Source organism: Dendrobates tinctorius, unplaced genomic scaffold (genome assembly GCF_039654945.1).
Source record: "Dendrobates tinctorius isolate UK_male_01 unplaced genomic scaffold, ASM3965494v1 ptg000002l, whole genome shotgun sequence".
NCBI lineage: Eukaryota > Metazoa > Chordata > Amphibia > Anura > Dendrobatidae > Dendrobates > Dendrobates tinctorius.
The window spans coordinates 567,927-587,484 of record NW_027361670.1 but is presented as its reverse complement, the minus strand read 5'-3'; the positions used below and the strand labels follow the sequence as shown (position 1 = coordinate 587,484).

General features: G+C 47.2%; 1 protein-coding gene across 3 annotated transcripts in view; it reads right to left on the bottom strand.

Moving 5' to 3' along the window:
- The window catches only part of SENP3 (SUMO specific peptidase 3), a 41,454-nt gene that overhangs the window by 7,419 nt on the left and 14,477 nt on the right, over positions 1–19,558 (bottom strand). For 2 of the 3 annotated variants that reach the window (XM_073572967.1, XM_073572958.1), the window contains 5 exons: positions 10,118–10,229; positions 9,861–10,008; positions 9,273–9,320; positions 8,876–8,953; positions 6,696–6,833 (listed from right to left, as the gene is read on the bottom strand). In XM_073572967.1, coding sequence (XP_073429068.1) covers positions 6,696–6,833; positions 8,876–8,953; positions 9,273–9,320; positions 9,861–10,008; positions 10,118–10,229 — 524 coding nt within the window. The remainder of the gene's footprint in view (positions 1–6,695; positions 6,834–8,875; positions 8,954–9,272; positions 9,321–9,860; positions 10,009–10,117; positions 10,230–19,558) is intronic. The other variant, XM_073572976.1, reaches the window with a different exon arrangement.

Here is a 19,558-nt window from a genome sequence, read left to right as displayed (position 1 = left end):
TCTACTTATTTCGGGCCCAGGTCTCCCTAGTAGCGTATATTTTTGCGCCCTATGTTCACATTTGTTTTTATGCCATATAGGTAGCGCATATTTCACTATCATGACATTTTTATGGGCACAATTTTAAGTGTTTTCTTTATCACCTGTATTTTATTAATACACATTTTTCACTGTGGGATTTTTTTTGGTATATATATTATTGATTAATTATGGGCCTTATTTTTTACCTGTTCCAGTGGTAAGGAGATGACTATTATCTACATTCTGGATTAATTTCACATATGTGTTATATTATATACATTATTGCAGTTTTTTTGCCTTTAGTTTTAATTATTGTTTATGTTTTTATATATATATTGCTATTTTTTATTATTTTTTTGTATGTTGATGTGTGGCCAAATTTAACTCATCAATAAAGGCCTTTCCTAATAAAGTAATTTGTTGCCTTTACTTATTTTATTTACTTCTACTGCCAGGCATTTCTTTTCCATCATCAGTCAGTTTTTATTATTTATTTTTTATACCGGATGGTCTGCCATCCATTCTCTGAAAGGAGCACATTACCTATTTAGGTATTTTATTATACTAATATATTACTGTGTACATTGGTGTTTTATTGTGTTCTCCTTTCTTTTCCATACTTTCCACAGTGCTGCACCACCCTACATTTCCTCCTCACCTCTGTCTGCCACCTACCCATGCCCTCCAATCTACAACTGATCTAAGACCAACATACTCCATAATCTGAACCTTGCACACCCATCTCCAAGACTTCTCTTGTGCTTCGCCAGTTTTCTGGAATGCACTACCCTGTCGGATCTGACTAATGTCTAGAACCCACGTTTTTAAGAGAAGGTTAATAACGCATCTCTTTTGACAGGCCTATCACCTCACTAATTTAACTCTCCCCTGTTCCCCATCATCTGTCGCCACAACCTCCACGTACCAATGGCACTTGGTGATCACACTTAAACGCCGGATCCTGCAGCGTTATGCAACTCCCCCTATTATACGGCTGGCCGGACCGCACACGACAGCACGCTCTACCCATTGTGTCCCCCTCTTTCCTTACAGACTTTAGTAGTGTGACTGGGGCCCTCGATCCTCCGGTCACTGCTGATCGGTGTTACTCTGTACTACAGCTGGCTGTAAAGTGCTGGAGAAACGATTATTTACTTCCAGCAGTCATTACACCAAGTGAGAGGGTGATCATGTTCTCCAGGTCCGTGCGATTACAGAGACAAAAAGGCAAAGTTTGATTTTTTTTTGTTTTTTTTAAAGTAGTGATAAAACAATGCGCTCGTGTCCCCATTTTCCAAGACCCGGAACGTCTTTGATCTTCGGTCTGTGGGGCCGTCAGGAGTTTTGCTTTTGTAGTTCACCAATCAGATTGATCCATTTTATACTTTAACGCCTTCCCGACATGCGCCGTACTAGTACAGCTCTGCGGGAGGTGCGTTTGTTCCAGCCACAGTACTAGTACGGCGCACCGATCGCAAAGCCTCACGGTGAGCGCCACGGCGATCGGGTGTCACCTGTATGTGACAGCCGACACCCCGCAGCATAGCCCATCGGCAGAAAAATTAAAAAAAAAAGTTATAGAACTCAGAATAAAGCGATGCAAGAATTATTTTTCTATAAAATAGTTTTTATTGTGGAAAAGCGCCAAAACATAAAAAAAAACGAGTAAACGAGGTATCGCTGTAATCATACTGACCCGAAGAATAAAGCTGATTTATCAATTTTACCACACGCGGAATGATAAAAAAAACAAAAAAAAAAACACAACAACAAGCAATTCATGAATTGCTGTTTTTTGTTTATTCTGTCTCCCGAACAGAAACTGATAAAAAAATGTCATGTGCCCAAAAATGGTACCAATAAAAACGTCATCTTGTCCCGCAAAAAACAAGACCTCACATGACCGTGGGCCAAAATAATAGCCAAAAAATTATGGCTCTAAAAATGTGGTGATGCAAAAACTAGTTTTCCTAATAAAAAGCGCCTTTTATTGTGTGACAGCTGCCAAACATAAAAATCCGCTATAAATCTGGTATCGCTATAATCACACCGACCTGAAGAATAAAGTCACCTAATCACTTATACCGCATGAGGAATGGTGTAAAAAATAAATAAAAACAATTCACCTGCTGTTGATTTTTTTCATTCTGCCTCCCAAGGATCGTAGAAGGCTTGGCACACATTTATCCTGCACTCTGCACTGAGCGCTTACACCGAAGATTCCATGTAAATCTCTGAAATACATGATTCAGACGGAACCCCGGCAAACGATTCCCTATAATGAGGCAGACGGAGGCACTGTGGATGCCATAGGACCTATAAAAGTGCCGTCCTCCACAGTTTTGCGCACCTCTGAAAAGGACACCGCTGAACAGAGGCCAGATGGAGTCCAGAGTAAATCTGCTGCCTCATTATAGTGAATTGATCCCCCGGGGGTTTCTTCTGAATCACGTCACTTGGAGATTTAGATGGAAACCTCGATGTTAGTGCTCAGCATAGAGTGCAGGATAAATGTAATCCCAAACGTTATGTAAAATGTTCTCAATAAAAGCTTCAACTCAATCCACAAAAAAGCAAGTGCCCACTCAGGTCCGTCATCTGTTAAATATAGGGGGCTTCCACGTTACTGGTAGCTCAAAGGCTCTGCAAAAGCGAAATGACTCCTCACCTGCCAGAAGAAATTTAGAACATTTTCTGCTCCCAAATCCAAATGCCCCCCTTCCCTTCTGAGCCCCAGTGTGCCTAAACCACATATAGCACCCACACGTTTGGCATTTCTGTAGTGATGAGAACCGCAAATACAGCAAAAAAGCCAATTTCTGTCAAAATTGACAAACAAATATCACCCCAAAAATATATTTGTATATACAGCAATAGGTGGAATTAAAACATAACTTTTAATATATAAATTAAAAGAACCAACCAATATGTGTCACCAAAAAGTGGTTAGAAAGGATGCCAATTCAGTGGGTAATCCCTAAAGTGGAAAGGGACCACCTAAAAGCATCATACAGGATATAAAATGTTGCTAGTATTCCATATCAGGCAACAATTTATCTAGAGGATACAGCATAAATTAACAATTAGCACACAATGCCATAGCCAATTGCATATATATATTAATAATTAGACCAAACAAGTTTATGGTCACAATAATAACAAAGGATGAGATGTAAAAAAAGGAACAATCTCACCGGTTTGTACAGACGGCCAGGAGTCTCCAGGGATACTCTGTATACACACAGGAAGATCGCAATGGGAGGACAATACCCTGTCAAATCCCTAAAAAACTAGCAATCATCTGATCCCCAAACTCCCGCCCTGACAAGGGCAGTCCACAGCTCACCCTATATTGCACATGCCCTGCACTTTCCCTTAGAGCGGTGTCCCAACGCGTTTCATCCAAGTAACTCATCAGGGGACTAACTTGTTAAAAAGTGCCATAGTGCTAAAGCTCAAGAGCCATAAATCCTCCTGCTCTCAAAGCCGTCTGCTGTTTGGTGACACATATTGGTTGGTTCTTTTAATTTATATATTAAAAGTTATGTTTTAATTCCACCTATTGCTGTATATACAGTGATGAGAACCTGCCTAACTTACGGGTGCATGCCTTCAGAAGCATGAGCTGGGCATAACGTACTGGTCACTGCAGCGTACTGGTCACTGCAACGTACTGGTCACTGCAACGTACTGGTCACTGCAACGTACTGGTCACTGCAACGTACTGGTCACTGCAGCGTACTGGTCACTGCAGCGTACTGGTCACTGCAGCGTACTGGTCACTGCAGCGTACTGGTCACTGCAGCGTACTGGTCACTGCAGCGTACTGGTCACTACAACGGCAGTTTGCAATTTTCACTCAGCAACATCCACTGCTGTTTGTTTCTGGAAAACACCCATGGAGTCAAAATCGTCACTAGATCTGTAGATAAATTCCCAAAGGGTTATAATTTCCAAAATGGGGTCACTTGAGGGGGATTCTGCTTTTCTAGCACTTAGGGGCTCTCTATATGGAATCCACAAACTAAGTCTAGGAAAAACTGAGCTGCAGGAGGCAAATATCGCTCCGTCCCTCCTGAGTCTCTGCGTATGGCTAAGCATGACTGTACAGCCACATATGGGGTGTTTCTACATTCAGCAGAAATTGTCAGACAAATTCTGGGACCATTTTTACCCCAACTTCTTGTGTGAAAATGTAAAATTTGGGGCTAACACACAATCTTGATGGTAAAAATGTAAATTATTTTTACTTCACTGCCCAATGGTATAAAGTCTGTAACACACCTGTGGTGTCAATATAATCACTGTACCCCTAGATGAATTCAGTGAGAGGTTTAATTGGTAAAAAGGGGTCACTTGTTGAGGACTTCCACTGTTTAGGCACATCAGGGGCTCTCTAAACATAACATGGCGTCCGCTAATTACTGCAGCAAATTTTACTTTCAAGGAGTTAAATGGCGCTCCTTCCCTTTCGAGCCCTGCCGTGCGCCCAAACAGTAGATTTCCCACAAATATGGGGTATTGGCGTATTCAGGAGAAATTGCACAACAAGATTTACAAAAATCGTATTTTTCTTTTTTAGGGACCACATCACATTTGAAGTGACTCAGGGGCCAGAAAATGTGACAGAGAGTACCCAAAAGTGACACCATCCTAAAAACTGCACCCTTCAAAGGACTCAAAACCACATTCAAGAACTTTATTCACAGGAATTGAAGGAATGAGGAAGAAAAAAATGAACATACAATTAGTTCTGCAATTCTTCTCGAGTACACCGCTACCCCATATGTGGGGGAAAACTACTGTCTGGGCGCATGGCAAAGCTTGAAAGGGAAGGAGCGACATTTGAATTCTAGAGCTCAAAATTTGGCTGGAACAGACTGCGGATCCAATATCATATTTGCAGAGCCTCTGAGGTGCCAGAATGGAAGAACCCCCCCTTACGTGACGCCATTTTACAAACTACACTTCTTGATGAATTCACCTAGGGGTGCGGTGATCACATTGACACCACAGATCTGTAACAGCATGTTATACTATTGGGCGGTGAAGAAAAAATAATTACATTTTTACCACTAAAATTTTGTTTTCACCCTAGATTTTACATTTTCACATGGGGAGAGGAGTAAAAATGGCGCCAAAATCTGTCCTACAATTTCTGCTGAACATGGACATACCCCATATGTTGCTGTACAGTACTACTTAGCCAAACTCCATGGTTGATTCCCAGAAAAGAGCAGCAATGCATGAAAACTTCAAATCTGCCAGTGTAGTGCCCAGTACATTATAGGGTCTATAAATATTGCCCAGCACATTGTAGACCCTAGCTCATGCTTTTGGAGACATGCACCCGGAAGTTAGGCAGGCTATCATCGCTACAGAAATGCCAAACATGTGGACAGACCTCAGTGAGGACTTGCTTTTTTTGAGGATTTAGTTCAAGCTTTTATTGATAACATTTTACATAACGTTTGGGATCATATTTATCCTGCGCTCTACGCTGAGCACTTACATCAGGGGTTTCCATCTAAATCTCTGAGTGACGCGATTCAGATGAAACCTCCGAGGGATCGATTCACAATAATCAGGCAGCAGAGTTACTCTGGACTCCATCTAGCCTCTGTTCAGCAGTGTCCTTTTCAGAAATGCAAAAAACGTTGGCAGACTACGCTTTTATAGTCGCCTTAGAAGACAGACACCACCGGATCACAGGCCACACGGCATCCACAATGCCGCCATCTGCCTCATTACTGGGAATCTTCAGCTACAGGTTCTGTCCGAATCATGTATTTCAGAGATTTACATGGAAACCCCAGTGTAAGCGCTCAGCGCAGAGTGCAGGATCAATGTGTGCTGAGCCTTACTGCAATCTTTGGGAGGCAGAATTAACAAATCAGCAGCAGATGAAGAACTGGCTTTTTACGCCGTTCCTCGTGCGGTATGAGTGATTAGGCGACTTTATCCTTCAGGTCAGTATGACTACAGCGATACCAGATTTATTTGATCGTGTTTTCACCCTTTTTACACAATAAAAACTGTTTTACAAAGAAAATCATTTTTTGCATGGCTTTATTCTGACTATAACCATTTTTCCATTGATGGGAGTTGTATGGCGGCTTGTTTTTTGTGGGACAAGATGACGTTTTCAGTGATAATATTTTTTATTTACATTTGCCTTTTCGATCGCATTTTACTCCATTTTTTTGGCAAAATGTTGAAAAAATCTTCTATGGTGTTCACTGAAGGGGTTAGCAGAATACAGGCCTGGTCAAGAAGCTGGGACCAAGGAGGCGATCAGCGGCAAACCCCCTCCCCCCCCAAAAAAAAAACAAAACAAAACAGCAAAACCCCCACCAAGGACCAGCAGAGTTGCCCCCAAGTTATTCTCACCCTGTGGTGAGAGAAGCAGGAAAGCCATGAGCGAATGGCGACAGCAGTGTCCACACTCCATGACGGGGGGGGGGGGGGGTCTCAGGGTCTGCAGAAGGGCTTATGCTGAACAGGTGAAGACACCGTCTTAATGCCCTCCTAGTCGCAGCAGCTTTACCCTTGGTCAGTCAGTGTCCTTGAGGGCCGGGCTGGACGAGTCTGACCCTCTGAGGCGTGATACAGTCACAGAACCAGGGAGAATGTGATGAATACGTGGAGTGGATCTGCAGGACCATAGGACTCACCTTGGGGCAGCGCCTGTTCAGGGTGCGCTGGGAATCAAAGTACGTGATGGTCAGCTTCGAGACGTCCACACAGACCAGAGACCAGTGCACCTCTAGGTGTATGGGAATCAGCAGCAGCCGCTTACTGAATATATCCACCTGGAAAGGAAGTGATCAGGTTATAGCAGACCCCTCACAGGTGACAGCGGCAGGCCCGCAGCCGAGGGAGGAGAGCGGCAGGCCCGCAGCCGAGGGAGGAGAGCGGCAGGCCCGCAGCCGAGGGAGGAGAGCGGCAGGCCCGCAGCCAAGGGAGGAGAGCGGCAGGCCCGCAGCCAAGGGAGGAGAGCGGCAGGCCCGCAGCCAAGGGAGGAGAGCGGCAGGCCCGCAGCCAAGGGAGGAGAGCGGCAGGCCCGCAGCCGAGGGAGGAGAGCGGCAGGCCCGCAGCCAAGGGAGGAGAGCGGCAGGCCCGCAGCCAAGGGAGGAGAGCGGCAGGCCCGCAGCCAAGGGAGGAGAGCGGCAGGCCCGCAGCCGAGGGAGGAGAGCGGCAGGCCCGCAGCCGAGGGAGGAGAGCGGCAGGCCCGCAGCCGAGGGAGGAGAGCGGCAGGCCCGCAGCCGAGGGAGGAGAGCGGCAGGCCCGCAGCCGAGGGAGGAGAGCGGCAGGCCCGCAGCCGAGGGAGGAGAGCGGCAGGCCCGCAGCCGAGGGAGGAGAGCGGCAGGCCCGCAGCCGAGGGAGGAGAGCGGCAGGCCCGCAGCCGAGGGAGGAGAGCGGCAGGCCCGCAGCCGAGGGAGGAGAGCGGCAGGCCCGCAGCCGAGGGAGGAGAGCGGCAGGCCCGCAGCCGAGGGAGGAGAGCGGCAGGCCCGCAGCCGAGGGAGGAGAGCGGCAGGCCCGCAGCCGAGGAGTGGAAACAGTCAGGCATGGCCTCGTCCGTTTCGGTGCACAGTTTCATTTTTGTACCACACCACTGTACGAGGAGCCCCTATTCTAGCTGAATCAAGGCATGAGCTTCCACCTCCTTCCTCCAGACCCTCCATCATCTCTGAATCTGTCCCCAGGAGGACACCATGGATTAGGAAGAGTCCCTATTCTGCGCTCCTTTACAAGATGCTCTGAGGAGGCCGACCAGATAAAGGCACAGACGCTCCATGTGATCTGCGGCAACGGTGACGCCGAGGAGAAATTCATGCAACAGTCATTCTTGGAGCGGTAACTGTCTGCACACCGGGACCGCCGGCAGTAAAGAGAATGGCAGCCCACCCTGCGACATGCAGGCCTTGACACATCTGCAGAGGCCACCGACGTGGAAGGATGAAGAGCACACGAGTTCAATGCCCAGAAAACCTGCACAAAACCGTGGAGCAGGACCATGTCCTCAGGCCACCGAGCCCAGAACACAGGCAGCAACGTCTGTTCCTGACCGCATGTAACCGATTACCAGGAGCAATTTTGGCCCGAAACCTTGTGCTGCACGCTACTCCGGACACCATGCACCGATAAGAGTCCTGCTCCACAGACTTCAGTGGGGGGTAAGCGGCCTGGTGACGCCACTTCTACCTGTGCCTTCAAGCAGCTATGGGGCACCTATCTTATGCCCGTCAGCTACAGGTGGACGTGATGTCACCGGGCAGCTCGCCTCTCCATACGATCTCCTAGTAAACTGCACATCTACATTTCCTGGACATCTCCTACTCCGGTGTGGTCTGAAGGCTTGGTTGCCACAGGAGATAGCACAGCAGATGCCACATCTCCATCCTCTCCCGCCACCATTTAGATCGTTCTCCCGTTAGTTGACTTCTGGATTTCAGTCTTGTGGTTCTTGTGGAGGTGATCCCAATGTGGAAACGTCTCGCCACCTTATTGGAAGAATGTCCACTTCTTTACTCTGTAGGAGGAACACCTTCAACTTGTCAAGGTAACAGCCGCAACCAGAAATCAGTCCTTGGAGAGTTCCTCACGCCTCTCCCCAGACTGCACCTGTCCTTGGCAGGGGTGCGAGCCAGACTACGGGACTTTTAGGAAGACATTTGTGAACCCAGACAACCCTTTTGGGTGAGGCTGCTGGGGGACCACTACAGCGACACCCATCACGTGGCCAACGTTCACCACATGCCCCCGCAACATCGCAGTGCAATACAAGCCAATAATGTCATGACGGAGGAGCGTGGCGGCCACCTGGGGTCACACGGAGGACACTCATACTCACGTTCTTCGTCCACCTTTTAACTCCTTCATATCCTTTTGTTCTCAGTTTATCATAAAAAAAACTGTTGAAGAAGTGAACCTGGAAGAAAAGAGAAAGCGTGAGGGCCTGTGCCACGTGGAGGTGGCAACATGGCAGAAGCGGCCACCCCAACACGAAACACTGCACCTGACCTGGGGCAGGACACGTGGCCACCATGGACCACTACCTTCCAGTACGACCAAGCAGAAGACATATGTCAGGACAGAGCGAGAAACTGAGGCTACATGATAGTGCGGGGAGGGGACCAGATCTACGGCCAAGGGGGAGGGGACAGGAGTCACTGAAGGAGCACAGCCCCAATCTGCCATCTCCTCATCTAGTCTCTGCGGCTGCAGAACAGCGAGAAGACAAACCTCACCTTCTCCGGCACCGCATCCATCACCAAGTCTCCATACATGTTCATCACCTGAAAGACAGAAGGCGTCACTCCAGCTCCTCGTACAGCCGCCTCCGGCTCTTGTCACGTACCACCTCCCACGCACCTCTCCCCATTCACTGACGCCACTTCATCACCACCTCACCTCATTCACTGCCGCCACTTCACCCCATTCATCGCCCCCACCTCACCTCTCCCCATTCACCCCTGCCACCTCATCTCTCCCCACCATTGCTACCACTTCACCTCTCCCCATTCACTGATGCCACTTCATCACCACCTCACCTCACCTCATTCACTGCCGCCACTTCACCCTATTCATCGCCCCCACCTCACCTCTCCCCATTCACCCCTGCCACCTCATCACTGCTACCACTTCACCTCTCCCCAACACACCTCACCCCATTCACTGCCGCCACCTCACCTCACCCCATTCACCTCTCTCCACCGCACCCTATTCACTGCCGCCACCTCAGCTCTCCCCACTGCGCCTCACCCTATTCATCGCCGTCTCCTCACCACATTCACCGCCACCTCATCTCATTCACCGCCGCCACCTCTGGCACTCACCTGGTCATTCAGCCAGTTCTGGCCGTACAGCGTGCCCAGGTCGTCCATGCTCAGGACGTGCCTCTTGTATGTGACCCGAAAGCTGCGCACCAGGTTGTTCCCAGGAAGGCGCTGATAGGACTGGATGACGTGCTGCACCACCGCCCTCCTGCACAACAACAACACTTACATGTCAGCCCCACCTCATCCTATAGGCACGAGAGTGAGCGCAGCTCTGGAGTACTGGATATCACCCATTATAGCGGCACTGCTCCTACCTGGCGGGGGTGGAGAACGACAGCTGAAACACGTCCTCCAGCTTCTCTAGCACCTCCTCTGTCCCCAGCGGGATCAGACTGCCGTACGTCTGCAGGAACTGGTCCAGGATACCTGCGAGAGAGACAGGGACCGCGCACTGCTACAACGGCAATCCAACAATGCAGAAGTACCACAGTCTACACACAGAACAGGGGTCCAATTAGTCACAACCCAACAGTATCACAAACAGCAGCCCAAAACCTTGACACCAGAATAGCGAGCGCAGCTCTGGGGTATAATACAGGATGTAACTCAGGATCAGTAATGTAGAATCATAGAATTGTAGAGTTGGAAGGGACCTCCTGGGCCATCTGGTCCAACCCCCTGCTCAAAGCAGGATTCGCTAAATCATCCCAGTCAGATGTCTGTCCAGCCTCTGTTTGAAGACTTCCATTGAAGGAGAACTCACCACTTCTCGTGGCAGCCTGTTCCACTCATTGATCACTCTAACTGTCAAAAAGTTTTTTCTAATATCTAATCTGTGTCTCCTCCCATTCAGTTTCATCCCATTGCTTCTAGTCTTTCCTTGTGCAAATGAGAATAAAGTTGATCCTTCTACAATGTGACAGCCCTTTAGATATTTGTAGACAGCTATTAAGTCTCCTCTCAGTCTTCTCTTTTGCAAACTAAACATTCCCAAATCCTGCAACCTTTCCTCATAAGACAGGGTTTGCAGACCGTTCACCATTCTGGTCGCTCTTTTCTGAACTTGCTCCAGTTTGTTGATGTCTTTTTTAAAATGTGGTGCCCAAAACTGGACACAATATTCCAGATGAGGTCTGACCAAAGAGGAGTAGAGGGAAATAATGACTTCACGTGATCTAGACTGTATGCTTCTGTTAATACATCCTAGAATTGCATTTGCTTTTTTGCTGCTGCATCACACTGTTGACTCATATTCAGTCTGTGATCTATTAGTATACCCAAGTCTTTTTCACATGTGCTGTCACTTAGCCCTATTCCTCCCATTCTATATATGCTTTTTTCATTTTTATTGCCCAGATGTAGTACTTTGCATTTCTCCCTGTTAAAAACCATTCTGTTAGTTGCTGCCCACTTCTCCAGTTTATTTATATCTTTTTGAATCCTCTCTCTCTCTTCTCTAGTATTAGCTATCCCTCCTAGCTTTGTGTCATCAGCAAATTTAATCAGTTTACCCTCAATTCCTTCATCTAAATCGTTGATAAAGATGTTGAACAATACAGGGCCCAGGACAGAGCCCTGTGGTACCCCACTTGAGACATTCTTCCAACTGGATGTGCAGCCATTTACGACCACTCTTTGGGTCCGATCACTAAGCCAGTTATGAATCCACCTAACAGTTGCCTTGTCCATTCCATACTTAGTCATGTATGTATGTAGACAGTGACCGCACCAGCAGAATAGTGAGTGCAGCTCTGCAGTATAATACAAGATGTAACTCAGGATCAGTAATGTAATGTATGTACACAGTGACTGCACCAGCAGAATAGTGAGTGCAGCTGTGGAGAATAATACAGGAGGTAACTCAGGATCAGTAATGTAATGTATGAACACAGTGACTGCACCAGCAGAATAGTGAGCGCAGCTCTGGAGTATAATACAGGAGGTAACTCAGGATCAGTAATGTATGTACACAGTCACTGCACCAGCAGAATAGTGAGTGCAGCTCTGGAGTATAATACAGGAGGTAACTCAGGATCAGTAATGTAATGTATGAACACAGTGACTGCACCAGCAGAATAGTGAGCGCAGCTCTGGAGTATAATACAGGAGGTAACTCAGGATCAGTAATGTATGTACACAGTGACTGCAAGAGCAGAATAGTGAGCGCAGCACTAGGGTATAATACAGGATGTAACTCAGGATCAGTAATGTAATGTATGTACACAGTGACTGCACCAGCAGAATAGTGAGTGCAGCTCTGCAGTATAATACAGGATGTAACTCAGGATCAGTAATGTAATGTATGTACACAGTGACTGCACCAGCAGAATAGTGAGTGCAGCTCTGCAGTATAATACAGGATGTAACTCAGGATCAGTAATGTAATTTATGTACACAGTGACTGCACCAGCAGAATAGTGAGTGCAGCTCTGGAGCATAACACAGGATGTAACTCAGGATCAGTAATGTAATGTATGTACACAGTGACTACACCAGCAGAATAGTGAGTGCAGCTCTGGTGTATAATACAGGATGTAACTCAGGATCAGTAATGTAATGTATGTACACAGTGACTGCACCAGCAGAATAGTGAGCGCTGCTCTGGAGTATAATACAGGAGGTAACTCAGGATCAGTAATGTATGTACACAGTCACAGCACCAGCAGAATAGTGAGTGCAGCTCTGGAGTATAATACAGGAGGTAACTCAGGATCAGTAATGTAATGTATGAACACAGTGACTGCACCAGCAGAATAGTGAGCGCAGCTCTGGAGTATAATACAGGAGGTAACTCAGGATCAGTAATATATGTACACAGTGACTGCAAGAGCAGAATAGTGAGCGCAGCACTGGGGTATAATACAGGATGTAACTCAGGATCAGTAATGTATGTACACAGTGACTGCACCAGCAGAATAGTGAGTGCAGCTCTGCAGTATAATACAGGATGTAACTCAGGATCAGTAATGTAATTTATGTACACAGTGACTGCACCAGCAGAATAGTGAGCGCAGCTCTGGAGTATAATACAGGAGGTAACTCAGGATCAGTAATATATGTACACAGTGACTGCAAGAGCAGAATAGTGAGCGCAGCACTGGGGTATAATACAGGATGTAACTCAGGATCAGTAATGTATGTACACAGTGACTGCACCAGCAGAATAGTGAGTGCAGCTCTGCAGTATAATACAGGATGTAACTCAGGATCAGTAATGTAATTTATGTACACAGTGACTGCACCAGCAGAATAGTGAGTGCAGCTCTGGAGCATAACACAGGATGTAACTCAGGATCAGTAATGTAATGTATGTACACAGTGACTACACCAGCAGAATAGTGAGTGCAGCTCTGGTGTATAATACAGAAGGTAACTCAGGATCAGTAATGTAATGTATGTACACAGTGACTGCACCAGCAGATTAGTGAGTGCAGCTGTGGAGTATAATACAGGAGGTAACTCAGGATCAGTAATGTAATGTATGAACACAGTGACTGCACCAGCAGAATAGTGAGCGCTGTTCTGGAGTATAATACAGGAGGTAACTCAGGATCAGTAATGTACGTACACAGTGACTGCACCAGCAGAATAGTGAGTGCAGCTCTGGAGTATAATACAGGAGGTAACTCAGGATCAGTAATATATGTACACAGTGACTGCAAGAGCAGAATAGTGAGTGCAGCTCTGGGGTATAACACAGGATGTAACTCAGGATCAGTAATGTAATGTATGTACACAGTGACTGCACCAGCAGAATAGTGAGCACAGCTCTGGAGTATAATACAGGAGGTAACTCAGGATCAGTAATGTAATGTATGTACACAGTGACACCACCAGCAGAATAGTGAGCACAGCTCTGGGGTATAATACAGGAGGTAACTCAGGATCAGTAATGTATGTACACAGTGACTGCAAGAGCAGAATAGTGAGTGCAGCTCTGGGGTATAATACAGGATGTAACTCAGGATCAGTAATGTATGTACACAGTGACTGCACCAGCAGAATAGTGAGTGCAGCTCTGGGGTATAATACAGGAGGTACAGGATCAGTAATGTAATGTGTTATGAATGGAAAACTGAGGAGGAAAAAAAGACAACAAGCTAAGTCTCAGAAAACCAGAGAGGTTGGTAACTATGCAGATTGCAGATCCCTGATCTTAACCGCACAACTAGCAGTAGCCGTGGAGCATGCCTACGTTGGTCCTAGACGCCTCGTCACAACCGGAGAACTACATAAGACTAAAGCAGGAAAAGAGGAAACCTAACTGCCCCAGAGCAGACCCCAAAGGAAAGACAGTCCCCCACATGTATTGACGGTGAAACAAGATTAAAATACAAACAAAGGCAGGAAAATAGGCTGAGCAATCGATGGGGCCCAGCTAACTAAAAAGGACAGAAAAGGAAAGTCACTGTCTGCAATCTGCCAAAAAAAAAATCTACAAAAATATTGTCCAACACTTCTGATAGCAAAATTAACCCTGAAGTCACTAGATTTCTAAACCTATATCAGCACTCTGAAATATTCTGAGACAGAGCAAAGAAGAGGACAATCTAATAAAAGACAAAAAGCAGATTGGCAAATACTGATTAATAGGAGTGGAATTTCAGCATAGCCTCAGCACGGGCAGGCTGATTACACAAAAAACTGAATTGACCAACAAGCGCTCTATGAAGAGCAATAGTACATCACCCAGCTTTGCACATAGACTTGCCTCTGCACCTAGCATTCACATGGTATGTTCATCCACCCAGCTCTCCTGCTGTCTGTCTATGAAGAGCACATAGTACATCACCCAGCTTTGCACATAGCATTCACATGGTATGTTCATCCACCCAGCTCTCCTGCTGTCCGTCTATGAAGAGCACATAGTACATCACCCAGCTTTGCACATAGCATTCACATGGTATGTTCATCCACCCAGCTCTCCTGCTGTCTGTCTATGAAGAGCACATAGTACATCACCCAGCTTTGCACCAAGCATTCACATGGTATGTTCATCCACCCAGCTCTCCTGCTGTCTGTCTATGAAGAGCACATAGTACATCACCCAGCTTTGCACATAGACTTGCCTCTGCACCTAGCATTCACATGGTATGTGAAGGTAACTGTACACAGTCACTGTAAACAATGTTTGTTTGTTTTCACTTTCACCCCTATAATCCTTCACTTTCTGCTAATTCCCCTAATCCCTACTCCTAGTAAGGAACTGTTCATCTCTTCTTCTATCCTCCCCATCCACCTCACCTCCTCCTCAAAACTGTTCCTTAACATACAATCCTCTGTCTCCAAACACAGACAGCCCCCTCATGTCCTCTCCTGCTAACACTTTCTCTGCTCCTTCTCACTGCTGGTGATATCTCTCCAAATCCTGGTCCTCCTCACCACATTCCCACAGTCATTTCTACCTCCCATCCACGCTCTATCACAACCTTCCGTAACCACTCCAACCTTATACCCATTCACCCAGCCCCCGCTTCCCCAGTCCCACTAACAGGAGCTCTGTGGAACGCTCGATCTGTCTGCAACAAGCTTTCCTACATCCATGATCTTTTTGTTACTACCAAACTTTCCTTCCTCGCCATCACCGAAACCTGGCTCACCTCTTCTGACACAGCCTCTCCTGCTGCACTTTCATATGGTGGCTTCCACCTTTCTCACACCCCCTGCCCAGGCAGCAAATATGGTGGAGGAGTTGGTTTTCTCCTGTCAGATACCTGCTCCTTCACCCCAATCCCACTGCCACCCTCTGTTACCTTCCCTTCCTTTGAGGTGCACTCTGTGCGCATCTACTCCCCCTCCAACTGGCTGTCATCTACCGCCCCCCAGGGCCAGCCACCATCTTCTTTGACCACTTCACCACCTGGCTACTTCATTTCCTTTCCGCGGACATCCCTACTATCATCATGGGCGACTTTAACATCCCCATTGACACTTCCCTCTCAGCTGCCACTAAACTTCTTTCTCTCACTTCCTCCTTCGGCCTCACTCAATGGTCTTCTACAGCCACCCACAAAGATGGCCACACACTGGACCTCATCTTCACCCGCCTCTGCTCCCTATCTAACCTCTCTAACTCACCTCTTCCTCTCTCTGAGCACAACCTTCCCACATTCTCTTCCCTCTCCACTCCATGTCTACAATCCCCACCCCACAAACTTTCACACCCTCGCAGGAATCTTAAACACCTTGACCTACACTCATTCTCTGAATCCCTCCTCCCTCTTACAGATATAAGTTCCTTACACAATGCGGATGACGCTGCTGCTCTATACAACACCACAATAGCTGTAGCTTTGGAATCTGCTGCCCCACTTACACATACCAAAGCTCGCAAAGTCAACAGACAGCCCTGGCACACCAGCCTGACCAAAGAACTGAGGCGAGCTTCCAGGGCTGCTGAGCGCAGATGGAAAAGATCCCACTCCAACGAGCACTTCATCTCATTCAAACAGTCCCTCACTACTTTCAAGACCACACTCGCCACAGCTAAACAAACCTCCTTCTCATCGCTCATATCCTCCCTGTCTCACAACCCTAAACAGTTATTCAACACCTTCAATTCTCTCCTCCGTCCCCCAGCACCTCCTCCCTCCCACTCATCTCAGCTGAAGACTTTGCCTCATTTTTCAAGCAGAAGATTGATAACATCAGACAGTTTTGGTCAACAACCCCCAGAGCCCTTCCTCCCGACCTCCCAGCCCTCCACCTCCAAAACCAACTTCTCCACCATTACAGAAGATCGACTCTCCACTCTACTCTCAAGATCACATCTCACCACCTGTGCACTTGACCCGATCCCATCCCACTTCATCCCAAACCTCACCAGTCTTCATCCCAACCCTAACCCACCTCTTCAACCAATCAATAACAACTGGTGTTTTCCCCTCAAGCTTTAAACATGCCTCCATCACACCTATCCTCAAAAAGCCCTCTCTTGACCCATCCTCTGTATCTAGCTATCGCCCTATATCACTTCTCCCCTATGCCTCCAAGCTACTGGAACAACACGTCTACCTTGAACTGTCCTCCCATCTCTCTTCTTGCTCTCTCTTCGACCGCTTACAATCTGGCTTCCGGTCACACCACTCCACTGAAACTGCCCTTACTAAGGTCACCAATGACCTCTTAACCGCTAAGAGCAAGCGACACTACTCCGTCCTCCTCCTCCTGGACCTGTCGGCTGCCTATGACACAGTGGACCATTCCCTATTATTACAGACCCTCTCATCCCTTGGCATCACAGACTTGGCCCTATCCTGGATCTCATCATACCTAACAGACCGGATATTCAGCATCTCCCACTCACACACCACCTCCTCACCTCGCCCCCTATCTGTCGGAGTCCCACAAGGTTCAGTCCTAGGGCCCCTGCTCTTCTCCATTTACACCTTTGGCCTGGGACAGCTCATAGAATCTCATGGCTTTCAGTATCATCTCTATGCTGATGACACACAGATCTACATCTCTGGACCAGATATCACCTCCCTACTAACCAGAATCCCTCAATGTCTGTCCACTATTTCATCCTTCTTCTCCACTAGATTTCTGAAACTTAACATGGACAAAACAGAATTCATCATCTTTCCCCCATCTCACGTGACCCCCCCCCAACGAACCTATCCATTACAGTAAATGGCTGCCCACTCTCCCCAGTCCCACAAGCTCGCTGCCTCTGGGTAATCCTTGACGCTGATCTCTCCTTCAAACCACATATCCAAACCCTTTCCACTTCCTGCCAACTTCAACTCAAAAATATTTCACGAATCCGTTCATTCCTCAACCAAAAATCTGCAAAAACCCTAGTCCATGCCCTCATCATCTCTCGCCTTGACTACTGCAACCTCCTGCTCAGCGGCCTCCCCTCAAACACTCTCGCACCCCTCCAATCTATTCTAAACTCTGCTGCCCGACTAATCCACCTGTCCCCCCGCTATTCCCCAGCTTCTCCCCTCTGTCAATCCCTGCACTGGCTCCCCATTGCCCAGAGACTCCAGTACAAAACCCTAACCATGACATACAAAGCCATCCACAACCTGTCTCCTCCATACATCTGTGACCTCGTCTCCCGGTACTTTCCTGCACGCAACCTCCGATCCTCACAAGATCTCCTTCTCTACTCCCCTCTTCCCACAATCGCATACAAGATTTCTCTCGCGCATCCCCCCTACTCTGGAACTCTCTACCTCAACATATCAGACTCTCGCCTACCATTGAAACCTTCAAAAAGAGCCTGAGGACCCACCTCTTCCGACGAGCCTACAACCTGCAGTAACCACCGATCGACTAAACCGCTGCACGACCAGCTCTACCCTCGCCTACTGTATTTTCACCCACCCCTTGTAGATTGTGAGCCTTCGCGGGCAGGGTCCTCTCTCCTCCTGTACCAGTTATGACTTGTATTGTTTAACATTATTGTACTTGTTTTTATTATGTATACTCCTCCTTACATGTAAAGCGCAATGGAATAAATGGCGCTATAACAATAAATAATAATAATAATAACAAGCGCAAGTGTGAACATTAGCAAAAAACAAACTTAACTTGAGAAGACTGGAAGAGAGCTGAAGTCCAGGACCTAAGAAGCAGACTGAATCACCAGCACCCGGATAGGGCGTCGGCTGTCTTATATCCAGTCTGATACTCCAGAGATCCAATCATTATCTTCCTCATCAGGTGGCAGATCACTACCACTTAAACCAACCGCACTACCTCCTGTCACCACCAGAAGGAGAACGGCAGGGGAACTCTCAACTGGTGGAGCAGAAAATGAGTTCATGACAGTAACGTATGTACACAGTGACTGCACCAGCAGAATAGTGAGTGCAGCTCTGGGGTATAATACATGATGTAACTCAGGATCAGTAATGTATGTACACAGTGACTGCACCAGCAGAATAGTGAGTGCAGCTCTGGAGTATAATACAGGATGTAACTCAGGATCAGTAATGTATGTACACTGTGACTGCACCAGCAGAATAGTGAATGCAGCTCTGGGGTATAATACAGGATGTAACTCAGGATCAGTAATGTATGTACACAGTGACTGCACCAGCAGAATAGTGAATGCAGCTCTGGGGTATAATACAGGATGTAACTCAGGATCAGTAATGTAATCTATGTACACAGTGACTGCACCAGCAGAATAGTGAGTGCACCTCTGGAGTATAATACAGGATGTAACTCAGGATCAGTAATGTATGTACACAGTGACTGCACCAGCAGAATAGTGAATGCAGCTCTGGGGTAAAATACAGGATGTAACTCAGGATCAGTAATGTAATCTATGTACACAGTGACTGCACCAGCAGAATAGTGAGTGCACCTCTGGAGTATAATACAGGATGTAACTCAGGATCAGTAATGTATGTACACAGTGACTGCACCAGCAGAATAGTGAATGCAGCTCTGGGGTAAAATACAGGAAGTAACTCAGGATCGGTAATGTATGTACACAGTGACTGCACCAGCAGAATAGTGAGTGCAGCTCTGGGGTATAATACAGGATGTAACTCAGGATCAGTAATGTAATCTATGTACACAGTGACTGCACCAGCAAAATAGTGAGTGCACCTCTGGAGTATAATACAGGATGTAACTCAGGATCAGTAATGTAATGTATGTACACAGTGACTGCACCAGCAGAATAGTGAGTGCAGCTCTGGGGTATAATACAGGATGTAACTCAGGAACAGTAATGTAATGTATGTACACAGTGACTGCACCAGCAGAATAGTGAGTGCAGCTCTGGGGTATAA